An 18,409-nucleotide genomic window follows, 5' to 3' on the forward strand; every position below is an offset into this window, starting at 1 on the left:
TGACGATTCCAAAGATTGTGCTCCTTAGTCCAAAATATTTCTGGATCTGGCAGAAGAATGAAAAATTACCAAATCCTGGTGAAAGGAATTACAGGGAGTGGATTTTGTAAGCAGCTTCTCTCAACTCAAAGATGAGGAAGTAGAAGAAGGGGACAGAGAAGAAGATGAAGAGGCGTAGGCGGCAACGGAGGGAGACGACGGAGGATACCCAGGTGGCGGAGAGGATTCACTTTGTTTGAATCCTTTTACGTTTCATGTGAACTGAAATAAACGACTGGTTAGTTAACAAATTTTATCAAGTATACTGCAACAGCATTGGAACGTGAAGCTAAAAAAACAAAAAAGACAAAATTCATTTGCAACACAAACTTCCTTCCTAAGATCCATTTTCAATGGCTTTCAAAGTTCAAGGCAGCAAACTATTCATATCAATCAATGTCGGCTTCCTCGCTTCTCCTTGGGATCAAGGTCCCTGAAACCAAACTTCAGAACTTAGTATGGCAAGGATGCACTATTATATGACAAAACATTGAGCATAACTCCTACCTTTGGATGTGGTCAAGAATTAAAAGTCTTGGTCCCGGGGGAATCCTCACGTCTCTGAGAGCACTGAAAGACATCATAGAGAAACAAATGACTCATGCTCCAATAATGCCATTAAACAAAATATATGAAGAAAAGATAACACCCGACGTCTCTTCCGATTTCAACCCTCTCCGCCACCACCCTAACCCTAACCGCCCCCACCACCCTATCCCGAACCTAACTCCAAAACCTTCAAACCCAAACCTCAACAGTCCCTTATAAAAGACCCTCTCTCTGCAAATCCCCAACCCTCAACAGATTTCCAAAATCGCGCCGCACCACCGCTCCCTCCGCCACCTGGGTATCCTCCGTCGTCTCCCTCCGTTGCCGCCTACGCCTCTTCATCTTCTTCTCCGTCCCCTTCTTCTACTTCCTCATCTTTGAGTTGAGAGAAGCTGCTTACACACCTGTAATTCCTTTCACCAGGATTTGGTAATTTTTCATTCTTCTGCCAGATCCAGAAATATTTTGGACTAAGGAGCACAATCTTTGGAATCGTCACCTTGCAGAATCATGGCCGGCAATCATTTAATTTCATTAATAAAAAAAAAAACAACAACGTGGAAGAGAGAGAAAAGTAACGTGTCAGTGCCGTTAGCAATAAAATTAACGCCGTCCAAAATTAGGGACTAAATATATATGTTTTCATACTAGGAGGATCAAATGCCATCAATGTTTCATGCAGGGACTAAAACCAAAAATCAGTGAAACTTCAAGGACTAAAAACATATTTAACCCTTATTTTTATTAATATTTTATTATTAAATAAAGTTTTCTTGACAAGATGAAACAATTGAACTGAAATTAGAGAAGATATAAGAGTAGATACAGTTCTCATAGTTAACTGAACTATAACGGTTATCAGTTCAGTTTTTAAAAACTGAACCATAAGATAGTATACTGAACTGTTACTAGAAATGGATCAGTTATTTTTAGTACAATATAGTACAGTTAACTGCAGTACAGTACCCGTCTACTTCAAAGCATCGAGCTCGGTAGCGAGCCTCTTGTCCTTATCCCTGTCTACTTCAAATGGCTTAGAGAAAGGTCCCTTTTTCTTTTCGCATCTCGGATGCTTGGGAGTCTCCTTCTCGGCTTCAGAAGGACCGAAGGTTGGACTACGTTCAGGGATTGGGATTACTCTTTGTTCTCAGCCGCTAAAGGAAGAAGGATCTCTATCTCTGATCCAGTGGATGCTTGAAAGTGAGGTAAGCCGTGCTTTTCGGTAAGGGCTAATTCGAAGATCTTAGTGAATAGGGCACAGGACAGGAAGATAAGTTATTTTTGCCCAGTCCTAACTACAACCATTAGCTTTTGTGGTTTATTGTACCAAGGTTGGTGGTTGAACCTTCCACCATGTATTAGTTGCAAATGCTTTGCTTATTATTGGTGAGATGCTGTTATTCAATGACATATGACACTAATTGCGCTTAATCCTTTTCAAAAACAGTTTAAATCGAAGGCAATGTCCCATGTGCCAAAAGCCAAAATCGAGGTTATCTTTACTGTATTATATATATTCCCAGAATTGTCATTGCAAATCTTCAGCAATTGTGTTTGCTACTGAAGTGCAGGTACATGGAATAAAATAACCAACTTATCGCATATCAAGCCAAAAAATAAAAATGAAATTCAAGGGCTATTGTTTTTGGCTACATTTAATAATATTATTTTGGATTTAATGTTTTCACACAACATAACTCTTTATATTAATGATGTTCGAATACTGTATCAGTCAAAGGTTGAAGGGAACATTTCAAGGATGACTTGGATTGAGAATATTTACTTAATCATTTTTTTATTTTAAATTAACTTTTAATAAATTTTTCAGTTTTAGAAATATTTTTAGATAAAAATGTATTTAGTTATTCAAATTTAAGAAATCAAGATTAAAGTATTGTAAATATTTGATATCCTATCATATTTTGCTATATATATATTTAGTATATGAATAAATAAAATACCAAACTCTTCTATATAACATATTCCTTATATCTATCATATTTTCAAAACTCCTAAAAATCCCATCAGATTTTACTTGCATGTATATGCTAAAAGGAAAGGAATTGAAATGTTAGGATTTGTAAGCATGGATTTTGAAAAAACTTGGAAAAGATTAAAATGAATGAGAAAATATTTTAATTGGATTATTTTTGAAATATTACATCTGCTTTTATATGTAGAGAACTGTATCTCTAGAGTAATTATTACTAAAAGATATATAGAATCTTCTAATATCGCCTTGCCTATTAAAATTCATTTGGCATTATTAAAAAAATGGTAGTTTTGAAGGACAACAAACGAAGGTTTTCAAAACATTTTTCATGCGAATAATTACTATAACACTTTTAGAATATGTTCAATTACTGGAAACAAACAAACTCCTCTGATAAGAACACAGATATGGCAGAAAGAAATTTTGGCAGTAATCAAAACTTGAGCAAACAAACAACATTATATTTATTCGTTCAGATTTCTCCATTTTTACACTGTCATGGTCTGTGGTCAATAACTGCTTTGTGTGACCCATATCAGAGAAAGATAATGAGGTGTGACACAGCAAATTATTTAACAAATAATCTTTTCTCACCATACAGGTTGTGGCAGGCCAGAACCTTACAACTGAACAAAGTTAGGGGAGTTTGTTAAGTCAATAAAATCAGTAACAGATGAAGAAACTCTTCTCTTTTTCCTGTCCAAAACACTTCTGCAACTAGGAGAAGGGGTGGACAAATCAACAATTTCAGCTTCATGAGGCACAACAAATGTGCTGCCAACAGTTTGATTTGTATTGCCTGCCAATGTAGCATCCGATTGTGCTGGTTCAATCAAACCAGAATCACTTTTATTCATCACATTCATAAAATCAGCTTCTTCAATGATCTCTATTCTTTGTAATAAAGTAGTTGTTGATGATGATGATGATTTCGTCGTCTGTGGTGTTGTAGAACTAATCGGTAGGCGCTGCTCTTGTGAAGACAATGAATTAACAGATGCTTCTTGTGCTTCAGATTCTTTAATCCACTCAAATTCTTCACTAATCTTCTCCCCGTGGATTTGATTTTTTGGTGAATCAGGAAAGTCCAAGTCATCACTCACATCTGGAACAGAACCACTAGCACTTGTATTATTATTATTATCATCAAATTCTACATCATCAACATTATCATCTTCATACTCTGACAAACCATATATACTATAGCATGGAAGTTCATCCAGTGAGCCAGTTTTGGTCTTCATGTGCGCTGGCAAGCTCGGACAACCACCACAGTGTTTCATGTACTTAGTGGAGAAGAAGTTCACAGTGATATTCATGCTGTGATGATTTATATCATGTCAGCATCAACAACCAAATCATAGGACCATTCCAGCAAAAAAGAATGTCAAATCCTACTTCTGTAGAGATAGAAGAGACAATACCTTTGCCATGATGAAAGGGTGAGCATTGTGTATGCAAGTTTAATCTTGTTGGCAATTCCTGAGAGGGATTTAAATTCCACTGCTGTTTTCCTTACAGCCAACGATTCAACAGGGTGTTGCCAAGCCCATTCAAACTGCAAATCCCGAATCAATTAACATATAAAGCATTTTCTTAAAATTTGGCATTTAGATAGCATAATATACTTGCTTTCTACTTGATCCAATCATGCCAAACTTCTCAAGCAACCAGACCAAACTCATCTATGTCATGTAAAGCCCAACAAATTAAATTTAAAAAGAATAAAACAGGGAAATCGAAGAAACCAAAACGAACAGTGTTGAAATCTGACTCAGTATCCATATTTTCCACATTCTCAAACAAGTGACTGCTTAAAATTGAGAGAATTTAAAAAAGAGGGATGTCAGTTGCCAATTACATCTAGTAGCAAATTAGTCATGTTGGCAATAGATACTACATCAAAGATAGACAAGATCCACACGTGCTAGTAATGTGTAATTCTATAGCATTCATACAATATATCTTAATGCCTAGCACTACATGAACTTAACTTGCTCAAGCAACCAACAAATCACCTAACTTTGAACATTTTTTAGCCAACAAAGACATGACATAGAAAGCAATATCAGACTCAAACCTGAAGAGCAGAGACATTTGTTGGGAAGCCATAGATACATAAAACCATCTCCCATGGCCTCCTCTTCTTCGTTCTAAAAGCTCCACACCCAATTTCCCCATTGTGTTGCCTGATCCGGCGCCTTGGATTCACTGTAAATCTGAAATTGCAAACACGGAAACATAAACACAAAGACTTTTTTAAAAAGTCGAATCCTAAACTTTTTTAAAAAATAGGTAAATACCCATTGTTTATCTCAGAGAAAAATTAAAAAATTTCCAACCAAGAAAACAAGTTGAAGCAGAAACATCTTAAAACAACGGTTAAACACCCAGCATTTCTACCAAACTAGAATTGATTTTCTTTTTTCAGAGAAACTAGCAGCAGATGGGGACCATCAGATCATCAGATCATAAAGACACCAACTTTAAATGAACGGAAACCAAAGAAATTGGCACAAACCCAAAATTTGTATAAAGTAAAAATCAAAAGGGATGTGTGTGATTTTTGAATTGAGTAAATCTGAGTAATCACAATTTGATCTTTTAGAAGTGAAAAAAGAGATGAACCCGATGTATGTGTGGCCTTTGTAGCGAGGGCTGAGAGAGGTTAAGAGGTAGCAAGCAAAGAACCCATTTCCTTCACTATTCTCTTTTTCGTTTGGATTATTGCCATGGTTTTGCAAAGTATCTTCTTCTGCTGCTGCTGTCACAGATGCAACCCTTCTCTTCGGCATCTTTCTCTCTCTAATGAATCAAATATGACCGTTGGCAAATGTTGGATATGCCTATGATATTCCATAAGGTCCCAAAGATATTATGTGGTATAATTTAATAGACAAATTGTTAAAATGAAATTATAAATTATGCATAGACATGAGCATAGGTTGGATTACTCGAATTTAATGTTTTAAAATTAATATTTTATTTTTTTAATTTATTAAATTAATCCAATTCGAGTTATAGATTAATTTGATTGGATTTTTAGATTATAAATTTATATTCAATTAATTCTTTTTAAAAAATTATTTTCATTAAGAATAAATTATATAAATATAATAAATCTTTAACTGTAAAAAATAAATGTATAATTTTAATAAATATTATTATAATGAATTATAATTTTATATAATTTAAACTAATTTTAACAAAATAATATCATATTAAAAATAAAATATAAAATATAAAATATATTTTAAAATATTAAAATATAAATTCGAGTTCAATCCAATATCTATATTATCTGCTTATTCAAATTTAACATGATTTTCAAATTTACTTAAAATTTCTTCAATTTTAGTATTTTTCGTATTCCTAAGCGACATATAGAATGTGTTAGAAAGAAAAATACCTTTTCAGAAAAAAAAAAAAAAAGAAATTGTGTCCCGAAAGTTAGATTTGAAAATAAAAATAAAAATGGGCAGCATGATGATCAATATCAAATGTGTAATTATTAAAGTATCTTTTTAAATTAGGACGGTGATACATTAACATTTATATTTTTCCCAGCACCTACTTAACATCTATAAATTAATAGTTTTATATTAAAATAAAAAGTAATCTAAGACAAATCAATTAAAAAAGGTAAAAAAATATTATTTTTTTATCAATGTTGGAAGGGTGTACAAAAATTAAGAGACGTCCATGTAAAATTTTCCTAAAAATTGTTGTTTCTATAAAACCTTTTCTGCCTTATCAGAAGTTTTCTATCTTAAGATCAACCTAGACAAAGTCAACATCAATAGGAGATACCCCAGCAAAGCTAATAAAGTATATATTGAAAGTTATATAAAAAGTGTTTTAATTGAGGACAATTTGGAAGAAGTTATAGCCATTATTAGCATTATTAACATATTATTAGCATTATTAACATATTAACCATGTCAAGTACATCTTTTCTCTTCTTTTTTTCGTTAAGATAAAAAAATAATGATATTTAAACAATTTTTTTTGACAACATTTGAACATTGATTACGTGTTAATATATGATTGGTCAAAAATTACTCCACAATCAATAATAATAATCATAAACATTACTGTGAAGTAATTTTTGACCAATAACATATTGATATGTAATTAATGTTTAAATATTGTCAAAAAAATGTTATCTAAATATTATTATTCATGAAAAAAATACTAATAAAAATAATAAAAAAGAATTTGAAATAATTAATAACTATATAAAAAGTTTTAAATTATAACTTGCAAATAATTATAACTATCAAGTAATGAAGATGTAAATTGGCCATTAAACAACAATTTTTTATAACATTTGAACATTATTTTAGTGTCTTTCTATTATTGGTTCATGATGGTGTTTATGATTATTATTATTGATTGTGGAATAATTTTGAACTAATCACAGAATAACAATGTTCAAACGTTGTAAAAAAATGTTGTCTATCCATTTAAATTTTCTATATATTTGACTATAACTAAACAATAATTTGAGAAACAAAATTGTAACTAAATAAGATATTCACATTCATATAGGTTTAGCTAAGAGTAAATCATCAATTTAATTTTTCAAATACTAAAAACTAATAATAGTTGTTAATATTTTAAAATACTCCTTCCGTTATATTCTCTAGGAAAATCAGACGTTTATAAACCCTAAATACACCCAAGCTCCTTCTATTCTTAAGTTTCAGTTTAAAACAGCATGATAACAAGGGTAAAAAAAAGTGTACCATGGATCAATCAAATAATATTTTCTTTCCAACAATCTTTTAACCATCCAGCACTTTTCTTGCACAGCCTTAAGTGGAAAAACCCAAATGTTCCAAATGTTACATAAATTTGTAATTCTGGAACCTATCATAATCAACACAAATTCTCATCTTGATTGTGATTTGTGTGTGACAATCAGTGCAAGATGATCTAACATTGACATGACACTGCCCTCCAGAGATGGATAAATCATGATAGAATTTTTCCCAGTAATAAGCTCAACCAATGTTTCATACATACAAGACATTATTACCATGCAATATTAGTTTCAGATCTTTCAGATCAGGGGTCTATTACATTCCATTTTGCTAACATCTGCAACACTGAATGCAGAATGTCAAGGAAACAAAGAAATAGAGAATCTATTCCACATTCGTGTAGAACAGTTTCCGCAAGTTTAATTTTACACTAATGGCATTTTTTCAAACAGCAGTCAGTTCATGAAGAAGCTAAGAAGCACAGAATACATGTTAACTATTCTTACTAAGAAAATCTTTTGTCAAATTCTTCTCAATTGAGATGAAATCTTCAATTTCTTGAGATATGAAACGAGCTTGTGGACAACAAAGAAAAGTGAATTCAACATCAATAAGGAATGAACATTGAGTTGTATAGAGATTCCTGCATATACACCACCAGACTCCTTGTGTTGCTAAACGATGGCAATGCCTGCAAGTAAATCTCATTGAATCCAACAAGAGGAGAGCATAAACTCTACTCGTGAAAATTCATACTTTGAAATCAAACTAAATAGTCCCTCAAGTATAGAAAGATCCTTCAAATTAGTCCTTGAACGTTAGTAAAATACATCAGCATAAAAACTACTTCAAAACTAAATCGATGGTTTATTCTAACAGTTTTACATTAGCACAAGAAAGAACCCAGCAACCCAGAACAGAAACAGTAAAAGCTGAAAAGAGCACACGCTTCATATACGATGATATACCAAAAGCATAGGCTTCATCTTCACTGTTATTATTATAATTGCAGTTGTGAAGTTTTCACCAATCAAAAACCAACAACAAAAAACACTAACACTATGAACAACAGCTATATGATACACAGCATCCAAATTGGCCCCCAAAAATTACAACATCAGAGGCAACGTTGAATCACCCATTTTGGGCCCAAAGAGATCATTGAACCGAACAAGTGCAACAACACACGTCACGATCTCTTGGAAGAGTTAGAGACCAAATGCCTCCATAGATACCGCCCACTAGCCATATCCACGAAGGTCCAGAACCCAGACACTACGAGAGCGCGAACCTGGACCCACACAAATTTAGGGTTACATTAAAAAGACAAAGCTTTTGTGAAATTGAGGCAAAAGGGGGAAACGGGTGAACCTTGGAAGTTGCGTTGGAGGAAGCATCGGAGGAGTCTGAGATTTTGGGGTTGGATGGAACAACGACCGTGTCGCCGTCGTCTTCGGTGGTCGGAGGCTGAGATCTGAGGTTCCGGAGGACGAAGAAACCGGCGAGGGTTGCGGACAAGAATACGAGAATGAATCTGAGAGGACACATTTTGCTCTCTGAAGAAGAAAGAAGAATGTGATTGAAGATGGCGCGCGTGTGGTGCACACTCTTGGACCCAAGAAACAAAGGCGATGAATAATCATAACTTCTCTTTAAGATAAAAACTCATTCGTGTCAGTTTTATTATTTTAATTATTTAATAATTTATTGTGCTGAACATGGTGTGGTTGGTGGGTTTAGATCAGATTTGGAAGTCAAATTCATGGAAAAATGATTATGATGATGACACTTGCCAAACTTTAATTTGAGCACTTCTATGCATATTTGGTGAAATTTTGAAAATGCTTTGAACTTTTATTTCTCAGTGATGACACCATAAACATTTATTACTAATTTATACAACTTCTACAAGGTTGTTCTTGGAGAATGTGAAGGGGTGTAATGATAATTTAGTAAGGTGTATTTGCTTGAACAAATTTCTACTTTGAAATATTATTTTATTATGTATCCAACCAATTGTAACTCTATTTCTATTTTTGTTATGCATTAAAAATTGTTTAAAGAGAAAAAACACCTGTTTGAAATTACATTCTTCCTAAGGTCAAATAACCGAATAATATAATACAAACAAAAAAAGTCTATTTATTGCCATTACCATTATTATTAATTAGGATGTTTGTTATTATCAACATTAGTAAAATTATCATTTCAATTTTACCACCATTACATCTAATAATATCATTATCATTATTAACATAATCAGAGAACATATCTTTAAACTAATTTTAACACGACAAAAGAAAATAAAAAAAGTAGAAGATAGAAACTAGTTTTTCAAACTGAAAATCACCCTAAAGTAAAGATTAACTTTTGGACTATATCATATTGACCCACCAACAAAATTTGTTTCCTTAGACCATTTTAAAAAATAATTTATCTTTAGCCTGCATGATTTTAAAAAAATAAGAAAAAAAAACTAAATTTGTTTTTAATATGACAATTGGATTAGTCATGGTGTCCAAATATCTGATATTGGATAATTTTTGTAGGTAAAATGGAACTTTCAGAATAGCCACCATCAGCATTAAATTTCAATGTATTATTTAAACTTGTACAGAAGATAGTGGCATTCATCCCCTCATGGAAAATAATAAATGAAAATAACCTTTAAATCAAGTGTGGGGCGGCTGAGGGAATAAGGTTAGGTATCCCTTGAAAATTAAGTGGTTACCTGGCATGCATAACTCATTCTTTTTGACCATATAAAATAATGATTTTTAAACAAAAGGGAACCTAAAAAGAGTCACAAAAATTTCTTGCATTGCCACTGAAAATTAGATAGTGAGAGCCAAAAATAAAATAAGTTTGGCCTGTCATGTGGAAAATGAAGTCTGAACTTCAAACAAACGAGTTCAGCTCACCATGCATATGTGCTGTCTTGAATAAATGAAACACATGATGTTTGAAGCAAGTAGACATTACTACTCTTAATTATTTATGCTTTACTAGTGAAAAATATGATTGATCATGGAACATATGTTGTACCAAGTTAGAAAAATGTTATGTAAAATATGAACACCTTATTACAGTCTTTTGGCAAATCGAGTAATGTTGGCTAGAACAGTTCTCATGCTTCGGATTCCTGCTCCAGATTTTGAGCTTACCATCATCTGCAATAGACACATCACAAAAAATCCAAAGATTGATCCCAAGAATAGTAAAAAAAAAATAGTATGAACAAAACTGCTAAAAGAATCAACATACCAGAGGCTTAACAACAGACTTGTTCTGCAAGAGGCTCTGTGATCATGCATGCAGAAACTTGTTAATCTCTAAAATAGAAAGTTAAATTTCAGACACAGTTCATTCGGGTAACCAGTGCTTACCTCCTCAATTTGCATGGCTCGTCGAGCCACATCAATTGGAAAGACCACATCTGTCTTGGTTAATACAATCTGATATTTAGTTTTTGATCTGCAAATTGATATCACTCGTCAAAAAAATTTAGGTAGGACTCTCCAATTTGACTTTACATGATCAGAATTTAAGTCACACTTGTATTTGAAAAGAACAAAGGAGCACAACACAATTGCGAAAATATAGCACAACAATGCATGACACCAATTGCTCATGCATGATTTACCTTTCCATTAATTCAATTAGTTCATGATCTCTTGGTTTCATACCCCACTTTGTATCAATCAGAAGACATACTCGTTTGAGGCCAGCTCTTGTGGAAACATACTCCTTCACCTACAATTTGAGGTTTTCCAGAAATACAGTTGGCCAATGCTTAACATAATAACGCAACAATAATCCACTCCATGAAAATTTCTACAATAAAATGAGGGAAAATGGAAAATGCTAACGCATATGACTCCATATACAATCCAAGAGCAAAGACAGAAAATGTCCATTGTTTTGGTGCTTATTTCAACCCATACAAAGATTTTAAGAGTTTGCATCCTTTATTCTCTTGACTAAGTACAACGCACCCTTTAGGTTGAGTCATATAATTTTTCTCCTTCAAATAACCATGCAAAAAGACGGTTTTAACTTTTAACATCTATTTGGTATATCACCAGCTTATGGATAATTGCTAAGACTAACAACACTCGAATGGAGGAAATCTAAGTCAGAGGGGACGAAGATATCAATATAATCTATGTTGAGTTTTTGAGTAAAGCCTTTTGCTACTAACCTAGGCTTATACGTCTCTATAAATCCATTAGGGTAATACTTTTTCTTAAAGATCTTCTTACAACCAATGGGTTTTGCTCCTCTAAGCATATCTACTAAGGTCCAAGTATTATTTTTCTGATTTTAATCAATTAAGTCCTAAGATTGTTGTAAAAACGTTGACAATAATAAAAAATAAAAACCACGAACAAAGATTCCCAAGACGAGTAGATTTGTTGTTCTTAAGGACTTATCCGCGAGGTGTTGCGCATGTCCCTCAAGATACAACAAAAACTTCTAAGAATATCAAAACTAACAAGGAACTTTAAGAGGTGTAAGAAATTAAACCCAGGATAATATAAGAAAGAAAATAGAAAAGGAGGAGGATAAGAGAATAAGGGAATGAGAGAAAGTTGTGTGTTTTGGAAAAAGCACCGCACTCTATTTATAGAGTTTGAAGAGAGATGTGAACCAACCCAAGGTCCATGACTTGCGGGAGAGTCCTGCATATTGCTGCTGGTGAAGACGATTTCAACAAAAAGGATGTTGGAAGCAAACCATGCCTTGCAGATGAAGACATTGGAAACAGCCCGGGCCTTGCGGACAAAGCTGATGCCAACGTTCATCAACAAACGTTCATCCACATATAAAGGGGCTGACTTTTGCAATATAAATACGTTTTACAAAGCGAACATTTCACTAGGAAAGAAACCAACCCCATCAATGTCAATACACTGTGATTGCGAATCGACAATAGCTATAGCTAAAAACAAGAATTACAATGAAAATAACAAACATTCAATTGAGACACAATTTGGTGAAGTAGTTGCTAAAGAGTGAAACTGTTTCTATTGATTATGTGAAGTGAGAACGAAACCTAGCAGATTCTCTAACTAAACCCTTGGGAAGAAATATGATCTTAGAAACATCGAGGGGAATGAGACTTAAACCACTTGCAAACAAACAAGTGATGGTAACCCAACCTTTGTGATTAGGGATCACATGAATAAGGTTCTTATATGAGTGTCAAGTGGGACCGACCGCTTGCATGAGATCTTGGCATGATCTTTAGAGTACTCATGAATACCAATCACGCGCATGGCCTAGTAAGTGCAACACAGCGATAACAACAAGGATTGTGAGGGTGTATTGTGATTGATAAAACTCTAACAACAGTATATGGGACTCCTTCTTTTCTATTTTCTTTCTTATATTATCATGAGTTTAATTTCTTATTCCTCAAAAATTTCCAAGTAGCTCTTTTTGGATCCTGGAAGACTTGCGCAAAACACTATGGATAAGTCCTTAAGGATAGTGGTTTTTATTTTTTATTATTGTCAACATTTTTACAACAAAAAAGATAAACAAAACAATGAAAAGTTTATATAGCTCAACTAAAACCAAGTCATGTCTAGCTTCCACAAAATTAATCAGCTGACAATAGGCATTAGTAAAATGTTTTTGGACAAATGAGCGACAACTAAAATTTTAACATATTCATGATTGACCAAGCATTAACAGATTTTCTGTTTCCTACTAACTCACATGATAGAGAAAATAAGCAAAGACAGAAGGGATATATGAAAACATGGGTTCTTGTTATTCACATGAACACAAAGAAACTCAAGAGGCAGAATCCTCTTACAAGGGACGTCTCCTGTTGCACTAAGAATTATCAGTTTGCATAATTTTCTTCAATTTAACTTCCTTTACAACCAGCACCCCAAATTCATTAACCTCCAAATAAATTTAAAAGTAACTTGTTAAACTAACTGTAATAACTTACTCATCATTCACAACACATTAACTACAGAATAGTCATACCAGAATAAACCCTCCAAACCTTATTCTCCTCATTAATAATTGGTATGATCTTGTGAATAACATCAACATTAAACCAAGCTTTGAAGTGTTGGTCAGTGCTAAAGTCTATATCACCATGTTTTGATCTAGTCACCAAAGATGATATATTTTCCTCAAAACTTCTTGTAATCTGTACTCTCAATCTAGATGAAATTTTATTAATTTTCAAGAAAAAAAAACAGAAAATTTTCTAACATGATTTCTGTCATATTCATGACAATGCCTTGACGTGTAAAATCGGAAGCAACAAATGACTTTGAAATGGAAAACTGAATTCCACGAGACAACTCAACTAGTTTAGTGAACACAAAATCAGCTACCACAATTATTTTCATCTTGACAGGTTAACAACACAATCCAGAACTGAATTAATGTCCCTCCCTTTTTTGCCCCACTGGTACAATCTTTCTGTATTGGTAGAACTCGACAAGTCAAAAACCAAACATTCAAGCATGGGAACACTACCACCTCTGCTACAATATAATACTTCAGATGCTAAACCAAACATTCAAGAACAACCTGATCATTGAGAATTGAAATATAATTTGCATACTTACAAGCTCCTCCCAAGAGTCTTTCACTTCTTCTTTTGCATAAGCAAATCCGTATCCTGGCAAATCAACTAAGCAGAGTTTTGTTCCCATCTTGAAGAAGTTAATTGTCTGCAGAGTATTTGTCATATGTCAATGTTACCAAATCACGTTTCATCTATCAACACTTTTCAAATATCTACATCTACCAACTTTTAAGAAATAAGGTTACCTGAGTAAGGCCAGGCTTCTCTGATGTCCGCACAACTCCCCACTGTCTAGTGAGGGCATTAAGAAGCGATGACTTCCCGACATTTGACCTACCTAAAAGCCAGAAGACAATCATAAATATCATCATACAACCCTACACACCCCTCTGTTATATGTTTGTCTAAATTCCCATTGGTTCTTAAGTTTACTATCTGCAAATTATGTCCTAGAATGTATCAACATTCCTCACATATTGTGGTATCGAGGGCTCAACAAGAACAGCAAAATTCTTCTTTGAAGTTTAATGTTAATTTTCAGATAACGGCAATGGGAACAGTTAAAGATAATGACACCAGGAACAAGGTAAAAATGATCAAATATAAACCTCTAACCAAATAAATGAAACAATGCCACAATATACATAAACCAAGAAAACAAAATGAGAAAGGAATAGGCATTAAACAATGGCGGCTTAAAACCTTACCAGCAAATGCAATCTCTGGAAGACTAGGAGGTGGAAATGATGATGAGACCTTTGCCGCAGCAAAAAATTCCAATTTATTCCTAAAAACCTGTCACAGTTAATCAGACCAGAATGCCAATATTAACAGAGGCGTAACAATACTTAAACATAAAACCATTATTATTCTGAGTATATATTATTGTTTTTATTGCCTTAAACAAGAACGTACATTTTCTTCTATTTTCTCTCGTTCTGAATTGCTAGAGAAGGGAATATTATCTAACGGTGCAGAAAGATCTATATTGTAACCTGCCCTTCTTAGGTCAATGGTGCGCCTCCTACCCAAAAGCTGTAAATAATAACCATAGTAAAGTGGAAGTCAACACACCTTTGCATTAACAATAACAATGAAACAACATAATCAACACAACAATCAAAATTCCCTACTCATACAAATTACATTTTTTTCCACAAAGGAAAGTATTGAAGGGCTGGGCTGAATTGCACGAAACTGGGCATTCTTGGACATTTTAGGTTCTTTCTCAGACTCCTCCTTTTCCTTCTCCTCTTCACCTCCTGAAACAGACTTAGGGAATCAAAGGGAAGAAATTCACAAGGTATTGGTATAAACAGTAAAAAACATCACATCACATTCAAAATTAACCACAAACATTTGGTATGTCACAGACAAACAGTACGGAGAGACAGTCAGCATTTGAACTTTAAAGAGAAAACTTGATTGTTTAGGGGAGGACAGTTATCCGGTGATTCTACCTCATAAATGAACAGCACATCTTGTGCATCCTTTTTATTAACTTCTAAATGGAAAATACAGACGACAGATAAACAGAGGTCAAGCATGTGACCTCAACCAGCAACTTCAACCAATATTGTATATAATCAGTTTTCCGGGATCAGCAAATTCCTAAAGTTCTGTTTGTAGAAGTATGCAAATGTAATTCGGTCAAATATATACTTGATACTGATATTTTCTCAACATAAAAACAATAGAGTAGATGCTCAAAGGTGTTTAATATCAAGACTGAGAAGACTGCAGGAAAAGTCAAAGTGTTCCAGTGGAATTCAATCTTATTGTTTGTGCTCATGAACAACATAAAAGAAGTTTATCTCATTGTTATTTGTTCATAAGACTAATAATTTAACCCATTTTCATATTGTGCCTAGCAGTGTTGGGAATTATATGACAGAATAACAAAGTTCATAATTGCGTCTTCATTACATAAACGCAATTCATCCTCTCAGTACAGCTCTAAAACTCACCTCACAGCCACCACCATTGCATATCTTAAACTAATTGATAAGGGTGAATGAGTGATATTGTTTTATTATTCAGAATTAAAGGACATATAGTTCCCACTTATTAAAACATACAATCATTAACAAAGTTTTTATTATCACAAGTATGATTTCATAATACTTTTTAAAGATTCTAAAACAGATATTAGCATAAAAACAAAGACAGAAGATTTTTCAAACAGCACCGATAAAAAAATGCATAGGTAGGAAGATAAACTACCTACCATTAACCCCAATGCCATCATCTAGCCTCTTGTTTGAGATATCATGAGGGTCAAGTTTTATCACATTTTTCTTCTTCTTTGGGCGCTCATCTAGTGTCTCAGCATCATCATGGTCCAATCCCATTTTATCTCTGGCTTTTTTATTGACAAAACTCGAAGGAGACACAAATTCATTACTTTTCCTTTTGCCCAATTCAGATTTCTTCTCTCTACTTCTCTTCACCAAACCATTTCGTAGATCTACTTTCGGCTTAGCAGTAGCCAAAACGACATTTTGCTTCCTTTCCTTCATCGTGTGAGTCGAACGCTTCACATTGGAACCAACATTCCTTAACTTACCAGGAACCCACATTGTGCGATGGCCAGTGTTCCCTTCAACAGGACCATTTTTCACTTTCTTCTCACCTTTCTCAAACAAAGTTCTCTTCTTTGATGTCGCCACACCCTTCTCTAACTTCCCATTTTTATGCCTCCCCTCCTTCGCATATACCCCTTTCTTCTTCCCAGAAGAATCCAAAATCCTCAACTGCCCTCTCTCCTCAATTTCTTCACTTAAATGCTTTCCCTTGAAGTTTACCCTTTTCTTCAACTTTCCCTCGGTCTCATGTCCTCTACCAAAAACCCCATTTCTCTCAAAAGAAATTTCATCCTTCTTAATTCTCAAAGAGTTTCTTGGAATGCTTACTACATGTTTAGCCCTCTTTTTAAGCTTCTGTCTTAAACTGTCCTCAGAAGGCATATTGAACAATGGTACACTCGCTTACACTCTTCTCAACAGACAAAAATCAACACCCCACGTGAATTTTGTGTTCTTCAAATCAAATAACAGGGTCAGAAACAGTTTAAGTTCCCAGAAAATAAGGTTTAGAACCAAGACCTTGTCATGTAACGTTCGAAAGTTGAGAACTTTGGTGAATATACGAGGGATTTGGATTCCTGCTGGGTTTTAGGAGCTTTCAGTGTTGCAGTGAAACGGGGAGGCAGTGACCTTCGAACATCGGAGGAAGAGCGCAAGGTTAAGTTGGGTTTAGAATTGTATATGTTATGGGCCTGTTAACACTACCAATATGGGCTCTTATCCTTCTTAGATTTGGGCTTAAACGAGTACTTTTTGCACTTTCGGAGTTTCTTCTTGTACCTTCATTTGGCCATGGAAATGTCTAAGACTGTGAGAGTTGGAAATACATTTTATATTATATAATTCATAGTACATGTATAAATTTTTAAATTATGTAACCCAAAAAGATATTTCAAAATAAATCATCTAAAATACATTTATAATTTTTAATATAAAAATTCATTTTAAAATGTGTATTCAAAATATATTTTTGGATTTTCAGATTACATGATTAGAAATTGATTTTAAATTATGAGATTTAAAATATGTGTTTTCATATTAGAATTATATATATTAATGATATATTTTAAATTTTTTAAATTATATCATTTAGAATAATTTTTAAATTATTTTAAAAGATTGAAAAAATATATTCTAAACTCTAAAATCTATAATATATTTATAGACTATGTAATGTAAAATTCAGAATTTTAACTTGCACAAATCATAATAGCTTTTCGAATTACACACTTTAAAATATGTCGAACTAGATTGAACTTTTTCAACACCTTCATAAATGTGAGAAAAAAGAATAAAGGTAGTAATTTTTCTTTAACTGTGGTCTTTTATTTAGATTTTAGACCCTTCTCAATTTTTCACTCATTTACTCTAGAGAGGTAAAGTAGGTTAGGTTTGATGGGCCTGCAGTTCAATTCATCCTCTCGTATCACCAAGGTTTTTAGTTTATATTTTCATTGTTTTTCTTAAAATGCTTATTATACAAGAAAAAAAAATATTTAACTTTGAAATTCGATTATGTCTTCATCAAATTTTGACTATTAAATCTAGAGCTGTCAAAATGGGTCACAATCTGTCGGTTAATCCGGCTCATCACGGGTTCAAGCCAGGTTGGATTTGAAAAATTTGTATTTTTTTTTATGCGGGTCAGATTTTAACCCGGTTCATTTAAACTCGGCTCAACCAGGTTGAACCCGTGGTGGGTCGGATTGACCCACCAACTCAAATACCTAATTTTATTTTATTAAAATTTAATTTTAATATTATAAAAAATATTTATTATTTCTTTTGCTTGAAAAAATTATTTAAGTTCTTTATTTTCAAANTTAATTAAATATTTGGGAATGAAATTTGTTTAGATTTGAATTATAGAAAGTTTGTTATTTTTTTATTTAAAAAATTGTAATTAGTGAGCCGGTAA

General features: G+C 33.3%; 3 protein-coding genes and 1 long non-coding RNA gene across 6 annotated transcripts; all 4 read right to left on the bottom strand.

The window, feature by feature from the left end:
* Window positions 1-278: 278 nt before the first annotated feature.
* Window positions 279-700, bottom strand: LOC111240969. Its single transcript, XR_002666651.1, has 2 exons — window positions 547-700; window positions 279-472 (listed from the first exon to the last, which is right to left on the bottom strand). It is a non-coding gene; the product is annotated as an uncharacterized LOC111240969 (long non-coding RNA).
* Window positions 701-3,011: 2,311 nt separating this feature from the next.
* Window positions 3,012-5,438, bottom strand: LOC106752489 (structure-specific endonuclease subunit SLX1 homolog 1). 2 transcript variants are annotated; one of them, XM_022777128.1, is made up of 5 exons: window positions 5,210-5,438; window positions 4,662-4,800; window positions 4,006-4,139; window positions 3,774-3,901; window positions 3,012-3,686 (listed from the first exon to the last, which is right to left on the bottom strand). In XM_022777128.1, the coding sequence occupies exons 1-5, from the start codon at window positions 5,374-5,376 to the stop codon at window positions 3,202-3,204; spliced, it is 1,053 nt and encodes a 350-aa protein (XP_022632849.1). In that variant the 5' UTR covers window positions 5,377-5,438; the 3' UTR covers window positions 3,012-3,201. The 2 variants fall into 2 exon arrangements, with proteins under 2 accessions (XP_022632849.1, XP_014489665.1); XM_014634179.2 differs by having other exon boundaries at window positions 3,012-3,901.
* Window positions 5,439-7,561: 2,123 nt separating this feature from the next.
* LOC106752428 lies at window positions 7,562-17,142 on the bottom strand. Of its 2 annotated transcripts, XM_022777126.1 has the most exons (11): window positions 16,134-17,142; window positions 15,053-15,168; window positions 14,822-14,941; window positions 14,614-14,701; window positions 14,152-14,243; window positions 13,947-14,051; window positions 10,991-11,100; window positions 10,734-10,821; window positions 10,612-10,647; window positions 10,427-10,517; window positions 7,562-8,038 (listed from the first exon to the last, which is right to left on the bottom strand). In XM_022777126.1, the coding sequence occupies exons 1-10, from the start codon at window positions 16,870-16,872 to the stop codon at window positions 10,431-10,433; spliced, it is 1,581 nt and encodes a 526-aa protein (XP_022632847.1). In that variant the 5' UTR covers window positions 16,873-17,142; the 3' UTR covers window positions 7,562-8,038; window positions 10,427-10,430. The 2 variants fall into 2 exon arrangements, with proteins under 2 accessions (XP_022632847.1, XP_014489596.1); XM_014634110.2 differs by lacking the exon at window positions 7,562-8,038 and having other exon boundaries at window positions 10,148-10,517.
* LOC106752490 lies at window positions 8,055-9,000 on the bottom strand. Its single transcript, XM_014634180.2, has 2 exons — window positions 8,719-9,000; window positions 8,055-8,638 (listed from the first exon to the last, which is right to left on the bottom strand). Exons 1-2 carry the CDS (start codon window positions 8,893-8,895, stop codon window positions 8,537-8,539), a joined length of 279 nt encoding a protein of 92 aa, XP_014489666.1. The 5' UTR covers window positions 8,896-9,000; the 3' UTR covers window positions 8,055-8,536.
* Window positions 17,143-18,409: the final 1,267 nt, after the last annotated feature.

The sequence above is a fragment of the Vigna radiata genome, unplaced genomic scaffold, assembly GCF_000741045.1.
Source record: "Vigna radiata var. radiata cultivar VC1973A unplaced genomic scaffold, Vradiata_ver6 scaffold_158, whole genome shotgun sequence".
Classification (NCBI taxonomy): Eukaryota; Viridiplantae; Streptophyta; class Magnoliopsida; order Fabales; family Fabaceae; genus Vigna; species Vigna radiata.